Source organism: Fusarium oxysporum, chromosome 9 (genome assembly GCF_000149955.1).
Source record: "Fusarium oxysporum f. sp. lycopersici 4287 chromosome 9, whole genome shotgun sequence".
NCBI lineage: Eukaryota > Fungi > Ascomycota > Sordariomycetes > Hypocreales > Nectriaceae > Fusarium > Fusarium oxysporum.
Window position 1 is genome coordinate 56,055 of NC_030994.1, and position 17,877 is coordinate 73,931.

At 46.1% G+C, this 17,877-nt stretch overlaps 3 protein-coding genes across 3 annotated transcripts; 1 reads left to right on the plus strand and 2 right to left on the minus strand.

Annotated features, from left to right (window-relative positions):
* Positions 1 to 6,316: 6,316 nt before the first annotated feature.
* FOXG_19940 (uncharacterized protein) lies at positions 6,317 to 7,178 on the plus strand (the record flags this gene model as incomplete). The annotated part of the gene is made up of 1 exon (XM_018400201.1): positions 6,317 to 7,178. Exon 1 carries the CDS (start codon positions 6,336 to 6,338, stop codon positions 7,176 to 7,178), a length of 843 nt encoding a protein of 280 aa, XP_018245860.1. The 5' UTR covers positions 6,317 to 6,335.
* Positions 7,179 to 7,453: 275 nt separating this feature from the next.
* FOXG_08875 (uncharacterized protein) lies at positions 7,454 to 9,861 on the minus strand. The gene is made up of 2 exons (XM_018387901.1): positions 7,962 to 9,861; positions 7,454 to 7,911 (listed from the first exon to the last, which is right to left on the minus strand). The coding sequence occupies exon 1, from the start codon at positions 9,311 to 9,313 to the stop codon at positions 8,234 to 8,236; it is 1,080 nt and encodes a 359-aa protein (XP_018245861.1). The 5' UTR covers positions 9,314 to 9,861; the 3' UTR covers positions 7,454 to 7,911; positions 7,962 to 8,233.
* An 802-nt stretch (positions 9,862 to 10,663) lies between these two features.
* Positions 10,664 to 16,563, minus strand: FOXG_08876 (uncharacterized protein; the record flags this gene model as incomplete). Its single annotated transcript, XM_018387902.1, has 6 exons — positions 10,664 to 11,118; positions 11,188 to 12,330; positions 12,420 to 13,265; positions 13,317 to 14,184; positions 14,230 to 14,487; positions 14,521 to 16,563. The coding sequence occupies 6 exons, from the start codon at positions 16,561 to 16,563 to the stop codon at positions 10,664 to 10,666; spliced, it is 5,613 nt and encodes a 1,870-aa protein (XP_018245862.1).
* Positions 16,564 to 17,877: the final 1,314 nt, after the last annotated feature.

A 17,877-nucleotide genomic window follows, 5' to 3' on the forward strand; every position in this document is an offset into this window, starting at 1 on the left:
ATCGTTGGGTGTGCCAGGTATTGCTACTGGGAAATAGTTGTTATCTTTCTTGTTCTGTTGATAGTACTTGCACTAATGGTATTTATATAATACCTATAAAATATCTTTATGATTCGGGTTAACGGGTAATGTCCTAATATCGTCGTTCTTATTGAACTTTTGTTCTCGGTGTAGTAGGTTTATGGCATTGTGTTAGTGGTAGGCTCTGATATATATTTCTTCGATTTTTTCTATGTTTCTATGTTCCTTGGCTCCCTGTATATACCTATCTTCGGGTAATAGATATATTCTTTTTCCGGCTTCGTCGTATAGTAGTTTGTAGGATTGTTTCCACTTATTCTCGATTCGCTTATCTTCCTTGCAGAGGTATCTTACTGTTAATCGTACTGCGCCTCCTCTGTATCCTATGCTTTAGGAGTATCGATAATAGTAGGTACGGGTCCTGGTTTCTGCCTCTCGTTCTTGCCTAACAGCTTCTTTTTTCTTTTGAAGTGTAGTTATGGCAAATCTAGGTGCCTCATACTTCGTGATATATCCTTTTTCGGTATCTACCGTGATAGTTAATCTGTCTTATTGAATGGTTGTTTTTATAGGGATATTATCTACCTCCTTGGATGGTTAGGCTTATTTATTTCCCTTGGGTGGAGTTATTCTTTCTTCCCTGAGGACTCTGAGAATCTGAGGGTCTCTAAGGCGTTTCCTTTGTTTGTTTTCCCGTTGTCTTCTGTTCTCTTTCTTGCAATACTTGGGATCTTGTTGCTTTTCCTTCTTGTATTGTTTTCTTTTTTCCTTTGTCTCTTCCTTGGCGTTATACCTTCGTCGTGCCTTTTGTAAGTCTTTGTAGCGTTTTTCGGCTTTGGCTTATTCTTCTGCGTCTTTCTCTGCTTGTTTTTCTTTTACTTCCCTAAGGCGTTCTCCTGGGTAGTGGCAGAGTTCCGCGTTGTATCCTGATCTATATATGCCTAATATTTGTATGCGCATAGCCATTTAGGGGTCCTGTTATTTAATTAGTCCTAGGGTCTGCTTACCTTAGTTTAGGTCCCTAGCTCTTCTAGGTTCTAGGCAGCTGCGTGCTATATGTCTGAACTGATTATAGTTATAATATTTGCATTTAGATATATCTTGCTGGCGATGGTTGCTGCCTGGTTGGGTGGCTCTGAGTACTATAGGTCCTGGTTATATACTGTATGTGGTATTATTTAACTGGTTGCCTTATCGCTGTCCTTGGTTTTGAGAGTTACCCTGATTGTTATTATTCTATCGTTAGTTAGGGTAATACGGGTTAAAGTTATTACCCTGTTTGTAGTTTGCTCTCTCTCTTCTGCATTTATACTATCGTTTATTGATCTTAATTGCCATGGTGATATATGTAGTTAGACCTTCTTTGGGTCTATCGGCTAGGTATAATTTATCCTTGACTTCTTCTTTTAATCCTCTGTAGTATATTTCTATCAGGGCCTTATTATCCTATTTGGTCTTAGATGCAAGCTGTCTGAATTTAGCAGAGTAGGCAGCGCAAGACTTGTGCTGTTTAAGTGCAAGCAGTTCTGCTGCGGCCTGTTGTTCTTTGTTAACTACTCTGAAGTTATCCTTAAGAGCTTGTTTGAAATTAACCTAGTTTGTAAAGATATTCTAGGTGTCCTAGTCTTATGCGCTTTCTTTATTCTTAAGAAAATCTCTTATAATCGGCTCCTACTAATCCTTGGCGTCTCCTTGGATTAATAGTAAGGTATATAATACCTTCTTTATAGAGGTGTTTAGTCGGTTCGGGAATAAGCGAAAGTATGCTTTTATTCGGGTAAGGAATGGAATTACGTCGGCTGCTTTTCCTGTAAATGGTTCCGGCTTAGGCGGCTTTAGCGCTTTTCTAATATCTCTTCCTGTGTTAGTACCCTGCGTGTTTGCAGCAGGTTGTTTGTTAATACAGGCATAAAGATTATTAATAGTTCCCTGCATCTGGTAAATCTTAGCTATAAGTTCAGCTATGCTGGGTGGTGCTCCGGTGTAAGGAGGTGCCGGTCTGGTGTTCGTGTTACTAGACATCTTGATAGTATAATATTACTTAGTCGTTTAACGCAGTATGTTCTAAATAAGAGCTATTAACGTGTAACGAATGAGGTTTTAAACAGGGAAACTAGTCTATACTAGGTTTATGTTTGCAGATGGCATAGGGCGTTAATACTAAGCGAGTTAGTTATTATGTCTCTTAATGATTAAGTAATGCGTATTAGGCTTATTAATATAAAGAAGTCTTATTGATAGCTGGTGAGCTAAGTCTATGAAAGTGCTAATGAATGTGGTCTATATACTAAAGATGATCTGGGAGGATTACTGAGGCAGTTGGATCACGGTGATCCTGGATTACGGTAGTTCCTGGAGTGTTGTGATCCTGTCTGGGAGGTGATCTAGCTCTGATTGGTCCGTAGCCGTTAAGGGGCTGATGCCTTGTATGAGTTTTTGTGGGGTATATGTGATGTAACCGCTGGGGTCGTAACATATTATAAGAAGAATAAGATTAACGTGTATGATAAGCGAGTGTCACAGATAAGCGAGTGTCACAAAGATCCCTCAATTTACAACATGTCCATTTGATCAGATACTTCTCAACCACCAAATATGTCACAACCCTCAGATGAAGCTAGAATTCTTCTTGCCCTTCAGGCCCTTCAAAATGACCCCAAATTAAGTATCCGACGCGCTGCAACTATCTATAAAGTCCATTACCGTACCTTACATCGTCGTCAACATGGCATTCATTCACGACGCGATTCCATCCCAAACTCACGGAAACTATCTGATCTAGAGGAACAGATAATAGTTCAATTCGTCCTTGACCTAGATTCGCGAGGATTTCCCTCGCGATTGCGTTTTGTGGAAGAAATGGCCAATTCTCTGCTTATAGACCGCGACGCGTCACCTGTTGGCAAGCGCTGGGCTCATAACTTCATAAAGCGACAACCAGAGCTAAAGACGCGTTTATTTCGCAAATATGACTATCAAAGAGCTAAATGCGAAGATCCGACTATTATTCGTGGCTGGTTCAGGCTTGTACAGAACACAATCGCGAAGTATGGTATCCGATCAGATGATATCTGGAACTTTGATGAGACTGGCTTTATGATGGGCGTTATTATGGCCGGAATGGTTGTCACCGGTTCAGAAAGGCAAGCAAGACCAAAATCAGTGCAGCCTGGAAACCGGGAATGGATTACTGTGATCCAGGCGATTAACGCAGAAGGCCAATCGATCGCGCCGTTTATCATTGGTGCAGGCCAATATCACCTTGCGAATTGGTACCGAGAATGCGACCTCCCAGGCGATTGGGTTATTGCAACGAGCCAAAATGGATGGACAAATAACGAGCTGGGTCTCGAGTGGCTAAAGCACTTTGATCGATCTACAACTAAACGGTTAAATGCTCGGTATCGTCTTCTGATCCTTGATGGTCACGAAAGCCACCACTCGGCCGATTTCGAGAGATATTGCCAGGAGAACAAGATTATCACGCTCTGTATGCCTGCTCATGCATCTCACCTACTCCAACCCCTTGATGTTGGGTGCTTTGGGCCGCTAAAACAGGCTTATGGTCGAGAAATAGAGCATCTGATTAGATGCTCTATAACCCATATTTCTAAGACCGAGTTCTTTTCTGCCTTTTATGCTGCATTTAAAGATACTTTTACTGAAAGCAATATCCGGGGAGGTTTTAGAGGAGCTGGTCTTGCTCCTCTTAACCCGGAAAATGTAATCTCAAAGCTTGATGTGCAGCTACGGACTCCAACGCCTCCCGGGGAGGCTGCTAACCCTTCGACCCCATGGGTTTCAAAGACCCCAAAGACAGCAACTGAGGCTCAATCTCAATCTGAATACCTCGAAAGGCGAATCAGAAGTCATAAAAGCAGCTCCCCAGAGTCAATAATTGAAGCTTTAAAGTCTAGTACTAAAGCAACAAAGGCAGCTCTACATCGGCTAGCCTTAGTAGAGGCTAGGTTAAAGGATCTTGAACAAGCAAATAAGATACTAAGCCGGCGCCGAAGGGCAAAAAGGACTAGACTACAGAAAGGAGGGGCGATGACAGTACAGGAAGCATCGCAAGTAGTTGATCAGATGGATGTTGATGCGCAGGTAGTGGCCGAATCATCTAGAAATGGTGCTCGAGGAAGGTCGGAGCGCCCGGGTGGTCGGCGTTGCGGTGTATGCGGCAAGGCCGGGCATAATGCAAGGACCTGTCGGGTAGTGATTGAGACCCCAGGAGAAGAGTATAGCGAGTAGTTTTAATTGATTAGATGGTTTATGGTGGTTTTAAAGCGATTTAAAGTCAAGAGGTTGAGATTTTTGTGACACTCGCTTATCTGTGACACTCGCTTATCATACACGTTATTATACTTTATATACTAGCTTATATATCTTACCTACTCTAGCCTCTTAATATTAGGTGTTTTATAATACTAAAAAAGGCATATAATTAAGAAATAAAGTATCTAATTAGATACTCTATAATCTATATTTTAAAGACTAAGTTCTTCCTGGCCTTTTATACTATATTTAAAGCTACTTTTACTAAAAGTAATATCTAGGGAGGTTTTAGAGGAGCTAGGCTTGCTTCTTTTAACCTAGAAAATATAATCTTAAAGCTTAATATATAGCTATAGACTCTAATGCCTTCCAAGGAGGCTATTAAATTATTAACCTCTTAGACTTTAAAGACCCTAATAATAGCAATTAAGGCCTAATCTTAGTCTAAATACCTTAAAAGGCAAATTAAAAGGCATAAGAGTAGCTTACTAATGTAACGGTTGCACAAGCCGTTAAACCACAGGGCAAAAGATCGGGCCATAATCGCTATGCAAGCAATCATGGGTGTGCTACAGCTGCCTTATAGAAGCCTTACAGCGCTGTTACGGGCACGAATCGTAACACGATGCTCCCTCTTCAGGGGCTTTCGTCCTCGAAGCCCGCTGAAGCCGGCCGCCACAGGGGGAACCAAGCCCTGTGCGGTGCAGCTGCCAACCTCCCAAGGCGTACCCCGCAGTGCCCCTCTGCGTTACGTAGGCACCCTTGTGAGCAGCTATACCAAAGGCTGCAAGGGGGAATCGAACCCTTGACCTTCGGGCCACCCGCTAACAGCGATTATCGTGTAACGGTTGCACAAGCCGTTAAACCACAGGGCAAAAGATCGGGCCATAATCGCTATGCAAGCAATCATGGGTGTGCTACAGCTGCCTTATAGAAGCCTTACAGCGCTGTTACGGGCACGAATCGTAACAACTAAAGTTAATTATAGAAGCTTTAAAGTCTAATACTAAAGCAATAAAGGCAGCTATATATTAACTAGCCTTAGTAAAGGCTAGGTTAAAAGATCTTAAATAAATAAATAAGATAATAAGCTAGCACTAAAAAGGAAAAAGGACTAGATTATAGAAAGAAGGGACTATAACTATATAGGAAGTATTATAAGTAATTAATTAGATAGATATTAATATGCAAGTAATATCTGAATTATCGAAATATAGTAGTCGAGGAAGGTCAGTTAGACTAGGCATTAGGCGTTATAGTATCTGCGGCAAGACTAGGCATAATGCAAGGACCTGTCAGGTAGTTATTAAGATATCTAGGGAAGAGTATAGCAAATAGTTTTAATTAATTAGCTACTTTGTGGTAGTTTTATAGCAATATAAAGCCAAATAGTTAAGATTTTTGGTCAGCATACTTGTCTGGTTAGCATGCTTATTAACTACGTTATTTAAAATTGCTTTACGAAATGATTCGAATGAAAATCCATTGAATGCTGGCTTCTCCGATGATTTCGTATATGTCTTACTACCTAATCCTGTTTATGGCCACGGCTCGAAGCAGAGAATTCAACTAGATTTCGCAACTGCTCAAGCTAAATCAGATGCGCTTTTCAAAAGCTTGCCAGTAACTTGGGACGAAACACTACTTGTATAGCGAATGAGAGATTCGTGACGTTACAAGCCATGGTCATTCGCGTGAGTGTCATTGGTTCATGCTTCTAAGCTAGCCCAAGTGGCTTTTCCTCATCGATACCCCGCCCCTTTGAGGATATGACGATATGCTCCGGAACATCGACAAACGGCATTTATGGTGAATTGTTATCACATTTGCTATGTTATAACTCATCTAGTTCACCCTCCTGGTTGAATGAAACGATACCGAGCGGGCGTTGTGGCCTAGCTCAACACTTCGCTTGGCAATTACCACCCTATCTCGATGCTCATCCAATCCGGCTTGAGGGCAGCGCAGCCATCGATAGCACTCGGCAAAATTGGCCCCAGGAACCATCGAAATACCTCATCTTTCTTTGGCACATCCTGATGATGATACCAAGGAGTAATAGTCCCCAGGCCCGAGAAGCCCCTCTCACTGGACCAAACGCCTTTGTCATTGCTTGTTTCTTGGCTATTGCGATGTACAATTTCATCGAACTCAATTACTGTATCTTGATCACCTTCCAGAGATGGGGTGGTCTGTATTTCTGGAGCTTTGTCGCCGCCACATGGGGTATATTGCCATACACTATCGGTTTCACCCTCAAGAACTTTCGGCCGGAGACCAATCCGTACATATACGTCACACTGATAGTCGTGGGATGGTGGCCGATGGTAACGGGGCAGTCTTTGGTCCTATACTCGCGACTACACCTTGTCCTGCGGCATCCGAGGATTCTTCGGGCTGTTCTTATCGCAATCTATGTCGACGCGGTAATTTGTTACGTACCGACGACCATTCTGGTTTACGGCTCTAATTCATCTAACCCAGGCGCTTTCGTTAACCCATATTCAGTATGGGAAAAGGTCCAAGTGACAATCTTCTTCCTTCAAGAATTGGTCATATCGGGCCTTTATATTCTCGCAACAATAAAATTCCTGCGAGTCACCGCTATCACCGGACGCGATGGGCATAGGGACGTGATGCGACATCTGATTGGCGTGAGCATTTTGATCGTTATCCTCGACATTACCATCCTTGCATTCGAGTATGCCAATCTCTACAGCCTCCAGACCAGCTACAAAGCTCTTGCATATAGCATCAAACTCAAGCTGGAGTTCAGTATCCTGAACCGTTTGGTCGCTGTTATGCAAGGGCGGAGACATAGCTCTTCCACTGGAGCCGCGAGAGCCAGTTCTTCTACCGGAGTTCCGAGTTCAAGTACATGATATGAATTTCTACTGTAATAACTGGTAACTTAGTACGGGGGTGATTCGAATCTTAGAAAAGACTAACATGCTAACTTAAACTAGACACTAAATCTATAATAAACATCATAAGCATGAGACATAAGTATATATTAGGGTCTTGAAGTTTATTTTACTTCTATATAGATAAACTTTTATTCCTTCTTGGTCTACTTATTTAGTAAGTTGTTGATCTTGCCATTGTACTGCAGCTAATTAGATTTTAGTAGTTAATATGTGCATGATCTTGAGGTTGAAAGAAGCGGACGCATCGTCTGAGGTTGGCACTACATGTCAAGTTCGTGATGGAGTTGCTCGCAACGATGGCAGTACATGATCGGAACAGCTTGAGCTTAGCCTGTATCATGATCAAGATTTATTCCGCAATCGTTCAGCGGCGCAAGGTGAAACGGACTGATTCTAAGAGCTTGGATGACGGCTTTCGGCTCCATCACAATGACAAGACGTGGATATTGATGGTATATAGCATCAGTAAATGCGATGTCGCGTGGTGTATACATTTGAAGAGACATGGTCGTTGGACGACATGAATGGCGGTCACATTGGGTTGAGGCAAGGTAGTTCAAGAAATGGTGTGCGTTCAAATGCAGATACATGTCAAGATGGGACTGAACGGGCTGTGAAAGCGAGAGCATTTGCTCGCAGGGATGGATTGATGCGCTACGCTAAATATGTAAGATGGCGAGGGCGTGGTCTGTTCAAGGTGTCAACATGACGAGGGCTAAGGAGAGGAGGCAGACGTACTGCCATGCCCGAGACCATTGTCCATTCACGAGTCAAGTCACTTGGGATGGTGTCCGTCGCAGCGAGGAAGGCAAAGGCCAATGCCACTGCCACTGCACCAAAGATGGCCCAAGATACTGCGAGGGTTTGATCTTGTTGCCGTCTGGGCCCACCGTCATTGGCACGGTGGTCTGTTGGGAGAGTATAGCCGCAACAAGGGCCAGTCAGGTTACCGAGACCGCTTGAACTCGACTGGTGTCATTGCTTCATATGTCTGATCCATCGCCGAATCATCAATCATCCGGCGGCATGTCTCGAGATAGACTCGCCGTGATGTGATCAACAACTCTGAATTTGACTCTATTCACCAACTCATCCTCATCAATCCGCAGCTTTATGGCATTGACCTCGCTAGTCAACTCGCCCATGTCCTGCCAGACTTCTGAAAACGTAACGTCCGTATGCTCCTCCAACTCTCTGACCCTCTCACTCGTCAATCCAGCCAACGACCCGAACTCTTCTTCCAAGTCTTGACGCTTCCTCTCTGACTCGATCAATCGCTCGCGCAGATCATTGATCTCTTGCTTGAGGTCCTTGTTCTCGTCCCGAAGCGCATACAGCTCTTCGCTATGCCGCGTCTGTATCATCTCGAGCTTCGCCCAGATCAACGCGATGTCATCATCTCGTTCTTCACGATCGTCTTTCCGCGGTCGCTTTCGATCATAAATTGGAGCGGGAGGTGGTGGAGGCTCAGTTTCATCGTAGGCGGGCGGCGGCAATTGTGTGGAAGATGGGAGGGTGACGACCTTACCCCCGGTGCCGCGAAACATGGTGGTGAGATCATCTTGGATGAAGAGGAACAGACCATCGCTAATGGCGTGACGGATCTGTTGGAGCTGCGCCTTGGACGTCGCTGAGTTTGCGATGTAGACGGAGAACACAGTGACGTTTGCAAGTTCACGAAGGGCATCGAGAACAGCACCCGATTGTGTCCGTTGGGGAGATAACGGTTCATCAGCCTCGACGGAGACGAGGAGTTTGGGGCGTTGGTTCAGTCGAAAGTCGAGGAGGAGGGTACTCGAGTGGAACTTGTCGCGCACTTCATCGGGAACTGATGGGGCCTCGATGAAGTCGAAGGAGGATATCGACGATGGAAGGACTCTAACAATCAAGAACGTGCCCGTCTTGATGCCCTTGAGCCTGATGGGGATGTTGAGGTCGAACAACGTTTCTTGACTGTCGAAGCGAGTCGTGATGGTGATGTCTCTGATCTGAGGATCTGGTCCGACCAAAAAACGCGTCTCATTGATCCATCGCCACGTAACAACAGCAGGCGCAATGTTATTCACATCGAGACTCGATAACGTCGCCATGTCCAATTCTAGCAGTTAGCGACAATCCGGAACAGCACTCACCTACACACCCAACACGCCAACCCCCAGAATCAGCGTTATCTGACAAGAAACTCGCTCCGTCTCCAGAACTGAGCTGCAAGCCGGAGCAAGTTCCCTTTACAGTCCACTCCGAAGAGGAAAAGACCAACAGATTATGTTGTACCAGAGCAAAGACCAGCTTCTCGCAAGCCGGGCAACTGTCGAGCTCCAGAACTTGAGCTGCAAGACATCAACAGTCCCCTCCGCAGGCCCCGATCGTTCCAGCAAAGGAGGCGCGCTCGTTTGATGGGTACAATACGGAATTTTATACGGTCTGCAGCGCGATTTCACCGACTTTTCTCTTGAACGCGTTTCAGAGGCGGGCGGTGTCGGATTCGGCCGGTTCGTTGGGGAACATTAAAATATTATTGAAGAGCTTCTCATGAAGGAGAAGATAATGGCGTTGAGGAGCCCCGATGGTCGAGGGTCAAGTTGTGATGATGGGACATTGTGAAAGGACTCGGTGAGTGCGTGAATGCGAAGCGGTTAGGTAGAATGATCAGACGAAGGGAATTAATGAGGGGGCAGGAGAATAGTTGATCCGCCAGACTTATGGGGAAGTGTGGTTTTCAGCCAATCGCCCTACGCCATTAGAAAGTATCATATGACAAGAATGGAATCTAGCCAATCAGGCTGTTTGATCCCCTTGCCTATAGAGTGATAAAAACAAGCTTCAATTGGTGAAGCTCTCAACGGCGCCTTTAATACTACTGCATTTATGTTCCTATTGCTTTATTCCCCGAGTAAATACTATGGACTATTTCTGAAACTTCGCGATAATTAAAGGGCCAAGTAGATAAGCCTTTAAATATATTCCCGCGCTCCAAGCTCTGGCTCTCAATCTTGTTCCTTGATATAATTGCAAAAGAGCCTTGCGTGCCAAGGATTAACCGACCCTGAAGCGAATTAGCGATGGCAGTTGACACATACTGCGCACTAGTAGTGCCAATTGCAACGGTTTCTGGCACCAAATAAGCCGTGATGCAATATGAACTGCTCACGCCAAGCAACCATTAGCCTGCCGTACTGCTCAAGCTTAAGGCTGATATTAATTAAATCCTCTAATCCGAAACGGAGAGTGCGTTACTGGAACCAGTCTATAGGGCTGGTAAAGAGAACTATGCAGTATATAATACACTCGCTATTGCAAGATTGGACCGGGACTGCTGGCTTGAAAGAAGGCCGCCAGTGTGTTAACTGCTTTAGAGCCTGTTTTCTCTCCAGCGTGTGACAAACATCCCACCAGGTCGCAAACCATGCCCGTGGAGGCTAAAATGTTTATGGCTTCTCTTATCCAAGAATGACTGGTAAAGCCTGAGCGAACCTGTCTCTTAGCATAGCATTTATGTCTGGAGGCATTGTTGCTTTGCTTGCAGAAGATGGCTTGGGTGATGCGAATTGCCAACCGCCTCCTGTGTACCTGGCCTTAAACAATGACCAACAATCCAAGACATTTTGTTGTGCTACCCCGACTTGGGAATCTCTGAAGATCTGCTTGACTCTTTGCCTTGTCATTTCGTCATTCTGTGAGCTCTGAGAATCTAGAGAGACTGTCATCTGTGCCGTTTCAAGTGATTTGATTTCAGGGACAGGATGGAAAATGCTCTCAGATGAGAATTTGATCACCGAGTACGCGGCAAGGCCCTCATTCGATGCCGCGCTTTTCTCTGGCTCGATCATAATACCCATTGCGAAAGTCTTGTTGGTAGAGTTACCGAGTGAACTGGGATTGATATCACCCTCGTCTGTCGGAATCAGTAAGAATCAAACGGGATTTCAATCACAATCAAGAGACCAAGGAAGAAGAAACTTACACTTTTTCCACATCATTGAGGGAATTTTCTTGATTATTGGTGTGCATGAAAACGCAGGGTAGTTATTAGTATCAGTCTCTGTAACTGTGACTTTCAAAGTCGATGTTGTGACGGGGCTTGCAATTTGCATTGGGCTGATAAAGATGCTGTCGAAATTCTGTATTGCAGCAGGCTTGTTATTACAGGCCGCGTCCAAGATCGGGAACCTCGATTGAATGTTGAGCTGCAGCTGTGATGCTCGCACGACATGTTCCTCGAGGACTGGATCCTTCTTGACTAGGTTTTGATTATTGGCAATTTCGCCTCTCTGGATGCTGAACAAATGGTCTTCTACTCTCGCTGCCTCCTCATCGTTCTCGGCTTGCTTGATCATGACCAAGAATTGTGAAGTGGTAAGTCTGGGCACGCCAGGAGAATCTGGGCCGAAGCGTACGGATATCTCAAGGAACCAGAAGTGCAAGTGGGCAACGCCAGCTATAGGTGGCCCATGTAGCTCCAGCATAGCACTGATCTCGACTTGTATCTCCACGCTGAACCAGCGCCAGCCGATGACTGTGGAGGCATACACGCTAACACCAATCTCGCTCTGGAAGTGAAACGGGCGAAAGTACATGAGGAAGTTCGTGTAGGCGCTGAAAGTCGCCTTGGTTCGACCAGTGGAGAAGACTGCATCTAGCCGACCCCCTCCCATGCAAGCGGCGGGAGTGATGGCAAAGTAAGCCTCACCTGTGATGCTTAATTCGTTGTCATAGACCCATGAAATTCCGAGTCTAGGGGGCGTTGGTGGGTAGTGGGCAGGAATCTGGAAGCTTGGATGGTAGCCACCGATAGACAATACCCAGTCCCCTTCATGTCCAGAGCCCTCAAAGAAGTATGCTATACAGAATCCACCGGTGACACTGCATGAAGGGCTGAGAATGTAGGACCGAGGCGTCAACTGCCCAGTCACTGTGAGAAGACCGTGGCCGGGATCAACAACGGCGATAAGATGCAGCTCGATGACAACAAAAGCCTTCTCGCGGTCTACTCCTTTCGGGATTATAGCAGTGGCCTCGGCAATGAGACCAAACTTTGGGTCTGAAGAAGGGTCCAAGGCAAGAACGGCGAGTACGTCTAACACTTGCAAGGCCTTGATTGAGATTCCTGCAAGCAACAACATTAGTAATCTGCAGGCGCTATTTACCAAGAAATATACGCTGCACTGAGCACACATCAGAGAGGGGCGTACATACCAGCCGCGAGCCACAGCGAATCCTTTTCGGGAGTGATGCACTGCATCCCAGGACCTGAGGTTAGCTCTATCAGTTGAAGCATAATGTCGCCTTTTGGCTCTGCGAGTCCTTTGTTCATGGCAACGAGAGGAAAGTTGGTGACATGGTCAACGTCGGGTAACGTAAGATGCGAATTGTACCCAAAGCCACCTGCAACGCCTTTGATCTCAGCGCAGCCAAACTCTACCAGAGGCCCCTGTATGACCCCAAAAGCAAACAACGACTTGTACGTCTGAAGCTCCTCGTACGCACCCATGGCAATCGCAGACCAGGAACCGACCGTGATGGCGATTCCACCACGGTACTCGGCACCCTCTTGTTTGGCCGCCCTCGAAAATAAACCAGCCAGCCGGACCGGTGCGCGATCGAAGACGACGGCCATTCCATCCAGGCTGAAGTCAGGCTTTGCATTCATCAACTGCGATGGGTTCTTGACAGTCGCAAAGTCTAAGCCAACCGCGAAGCCCAGAAGGGCAAGCCCAACGGGTCCAAGGGTAACCGAGCCGTCGATTGTAATCACAATCCTGCTGGCACATGTGGCTTTGACACTGATACTGCGCACTGACAGCGGGCCGGAGGTCTTGGTCAGCGGCGCCACGACGGTGTCGCCTTGCACAGCGGCTGGCTCTCCAGAGTCGCCTGTCGCCGGAGGTAGATGGATCAGCTTGCCATCTCGATCATCTTGGGGTGATTGTTTGGACTTGCGGAAGGCATAGTCCAATACCAGAGTTGGGGTGCTGGATTCGTGCAGAAGTACTTGAAAATGGCAGCCGGATTGGAGGAGAACCGGAGGCTTTGAAAGCTTCTCTGCGTCTGGCTAAGCCTTGACGTTTTTCTGGTAGAGTAATGGTGAGTGACCTGCAAAGGCCTTTTGGTTGAGAATGTCGAGTTCAGGTTGAGTCAAGTCTGCGCTCACCCAAAGTACATCCAGCTCATCAAATGGCGGCTTGAAGTTTCCAACCACCATGACATCTGCAATTTCTGGAAAGCCGGTGATACCGAAGCGCAGTATACGGGTTGGTGGTTTCATAGTAGCCGTTGCCTCGAAGGTGTCGTATCGCTGGATTTGGGCAAAGGTGAACGAGAAGTCTCCCACATCCAGTTCCAGAGAGAAGACAGAGTATTTCAGGGTTTGGCCAGAGGCAGACATTTGTGTGACTGAGTAGCACTTTATACCACCTTTCACCTCATCGAGGGACAAGGCGAGGTTGGTGATGAACTCAGGAACACTGTCTAGGTCATCCAGAAGGCCACTCAAGAGAAACTTCATTGTCACTTCCCTCCCCTGAAGCTCGGCATCAGGTCTAACATCGGCCTCGAAAGACCACTCCTCTCCCTTCTTCTGCTTGTAGTCCATCTGGAGTAGGATGGGGCCAAGTTTGATACTCCCTGATATCAAAAGCTCTGAGGGTTGCTGAGAAGTATAGACGTATTCTACTTCAACCCTGGGGATAGCGAGCTGGGACATGAAATCCGTCAGGCTGTAGTTCGAACCGTCTTCTCGGAAGAAACTAAACAGAGCAGCAAACTTTATATCCCTGGCTGAAGCTGTGATGCGCCACTGGCGTCCAATATCAGTTCTGTCGTATGACACCACAACACGCATTACAATGGTGTCATATGCGCCCTTGTCGTCTGGTGGCGTTTCGACCTTGGCCGATCCACGGAACTGGATAAATGTCTCTTTTGTTGGTTGGTACTGCAAATGAAGATCCAAACTATCCAACTAGATTGCTGGTATGTCGGTACTGAGATCAGGTATATCGCATACAAGTGAGCCCTTCAATGTGAAGATGGGTGATCCGTCTGTGATTGCTACACCAGCATAACCCCTTTTTATGACGCTGGGTATGCCCTTTGGAAATGTGATTGGTTTCTCACTGTCAATCAAGCGTGATATGGATATCCCATCGACAGCATCCTCCAAGTCAAACTTGAGGTCGATAAAGTCTTCCTTGAACGGGTCGATGTTGAATGGTATGGCTGCCTGCTGCTGCCTCCAAAGTTGGCCAGCGATATTCAACAGACCCTGAGCCTAGTTAATGCTGAAAAGGATGGGTACATGCTTGCCTGGAGGAGCGCCCTTGTCAAACGTAGACTGCATGTCGATCGAAAAGTGAGTCAGCTTGTAGTCAAATCCAACTGCCATTTGAATACGACGAGGCTTGTAGTTCGAACAAAAAGACTTGAGTGCGCTGTCAAATTGCTTAGTGATGGAAGCCACTGGGTCAGTGTGATTTTCATCAACAGGGGTAGGGTTGTATGACGAGATTTGGTCCGAGTTAAGATGAGAAAGCCGACTGTCCAACCACCTAAAACAGGATTCCAAGAGTTGGGGGGTATCTCCAAGCTTCAGAGTGAACTCAATTCCTTGATCGGAAAAGACCATGGCAAGCCCAACCGCATTGTAGTCTCTGAGTGTTACATGGAGCGATATTCTGGACTGCACCATTACCATGCTTCCGGTCAGCATATTGGCGGGTTCAAATATCGCGAAACCGATCACCTCGATACTCTGAATATGAAGGTCCGTTAACCGCTTGACTAGATCGGCGATCTTCCCTGCGGAACTCACATCGCTGACACTGGTTTTGACACGCACAACCGTGTACAAGTCTGCTTCTGGTTGGAACCACAGTCCAGAACGAGAACCTGGCTTTGGGGCTGCCAATGGAATATCGCTGAGCAAGTCCTTGACCCAGGGTTCTGCTGGGTATTGCACCATGGTCAGCAAATCCCCCAAGGTGAAGTTCTGTAAAGTCTCAAGTCCCAGAATTAATCCATTGGTTCGTGCATCGTAACCCAATGGCGTTTGATCCTCGGTGACAACTATGCTAGTGCTGTCGAATTGCCTTTCTCGCACCGCTTTGTCGGTGGTGAAGGAGAAGCTTGCCACGCCTGAATCGATGCTCGTTTGCTTTGCCTCCTGGGGCCCGGTGATCGTTATCTTGGTGACTCCCTCTGGACCAACGGAATTGGGGGGCTTGTCGATCATGATGGACGAAGCCCCTAAACAATCTCGGAACCATGCCTCAGCCAATGTCTCGGATTCCTCTTCGCCTTCAGTTGCATGTTCAGATGAGAAAGACCGTCCCAAATCAGCGAAAAAGACCCCGAGTAGCAGAGTCTCTCTCTCAGAATTCGCCGTTGCGTTGGGAGCCACGACTTGTACAGCAGGCTCGACACGATCTCCCGTGAGGGGAGGTATCATGAGATCATCTTCCCAATGGTGTTGGTAATTGAATGTTTCAACATCTCCTTTCTCCTCATCACCTTTGCGAACTTTCTTCTTTAATTTGCTTTCCTTCGTTTCCTTCTTCAGCTTCGTTTTCGTCTTGTCCTCCTCATCTGTTTCCTCTCCGCCGTCGCTGTCTCCGCCCAGATTGATTCCTTTTCCTATTACCTTTAGCATCGGCACAGTAAGATCGGTTGAATCATCCTTCTTGATCTTTCTTGACACATCCTTATATTTGATATCCCCATGTTTCTTGCTACCTTTCGATCGCTTAGCATGAACAGAAGTCATGTCTGGGTATCCAATAACCTCTTGGTGAGTAATACCCTCAGACGAAGCGATAACCTTGATAAACTTTGTCTGATGTCTCGCTGAATCAGTGCCTTTGTGTGGCGTAGGTTTGCTGAAATTCCAGAGCAATGGCCACATGAAGTCCAGCGTGGCTTGCTCTGCACGAATAAATTCCTTCTCGCTCTGCTGCGCAATGGTTGGACCCCCAATTTCCTCCTCGAAGGTCTGCGGATCTTTGAACATTTCATCGTCAAGCACAAGTTTCCGATCCGGAAATTCTCTCTTGAGTTTGTTCCTTATCAATTGATCCCCAAGCCATATCGTCGGTGTGTTATACGCCCAGTTTTTCACATGAGCGATTGGGGTTTTCAGTGTTTTCTGAACAATTCGCTCCTCTGTGGCGCCCTCGAGAGCCACATGAAGACTATTAGAATCACACGAAATAACTTTGCGGTTGTTAAAATCTGTTATAGGGATAGTTTTAGCTGAACCGATATACTTTGAACAGGAGGGAGACTGCATAGCCAGAAATTTGGGCGGATCTTTGCCTTCTTTTGTCATGTAATCGATAATAACCATGGTAAAGTGCGTCAGCGAGAAACCTATGTTCTGTTGTTAGGGAATCGCAAGGAAAGGCATCTTGGGCAAAGATTGTGACTATCGTCCCAGATGGGCACAGTACAATCTAAGTGGATGGAAGCTTATTGGGCCAAACATACTGGGGTGCCCGTAATCCTCTCCTGCAGAGATAACTAGGCCTCGTAGGCCGTGTTTGAAGAGATCCTCGTGTGTCGAGTTGTGTTACCCGTGATGGCCCGCTTTAACCACCTCAATCACCACGACCGGCCCCAGCCACTGCAGCGATGTTGCAGACGACTGATGGGGCTCCAGCCTCACAGGATATCTTTCATCGATTACCACCACGGCGAATCTTAGTACATCACGGGTTTAACATGGAATGCTATAGTCTCACGAGCCGCAGAGGCAAGGACGCCAGGCCGTTGACAGTCAGCGGAGGGCGCCCAACAGCTTTGATTTTTGAAATCAAGGAAGTCAGTACTTTCCTAGTTTGGATCCCAACACAACTGGAAATCATAATTCCAGTATCCTTCGCCTCTGGCTACGTCCCTACCGGTGTTAATGGGAGCTTGCCGACCCTCTTGAGCATCCACGGTACGCCAATGAATCCTTGTCTACCTACCGTGGAGCCACTAAATCGAGGGGCGTTTTGGTTATACGATACGCGTCTCGCACTAGGCACATTATTCAACACAGATGTAAATACTTGGGCCAATAGATACTACGACGTTAGTCGCTCTGAAGAGGCTCATCTCCAGGTTATGTTGGTAGTAAGGTTAAAGACTAGGTTGGATCCCACACTATTCGAGCTGGTACCCGGACGGGAAATAGACGGAACATTCCTGTTGAACGGAGCAATCATGTCGGCCCTAGCGGAGGGTGAAAAGGGGAAGAGGGTTGACTTCAATCTGTTGGGTTGGGATCAAAATATAAAAAATAGGAGCCAAGTTAAGACTCTATTAGTTATTAGTTAGAAATTTTATTAAAAGTATTTTGATTTTATATTTTATATCCCTAAGTTAGTAGTAACTAAGAAATAGGATTAAGTATTTAAACAATATAAAAATAATAACTAAGGGAGGAGGTATAACCATAAGTATATGCTTTAGGCTGTCAACATAGGTACTAAAAACACGGTAGGATCGAGAAGGTTACTTAATATAAACAAACTCAATACAAACAGAAATTGGCCACAAACTGGCCCATAGAGAAAGCATTGAGTTAGTACAGCTTATGGATGTGACGGGCTAGGCGAAGAATTTATAAGTATTTCTTTTATATTCCTACTTATTTAAAATTTATTATAGCTATTAT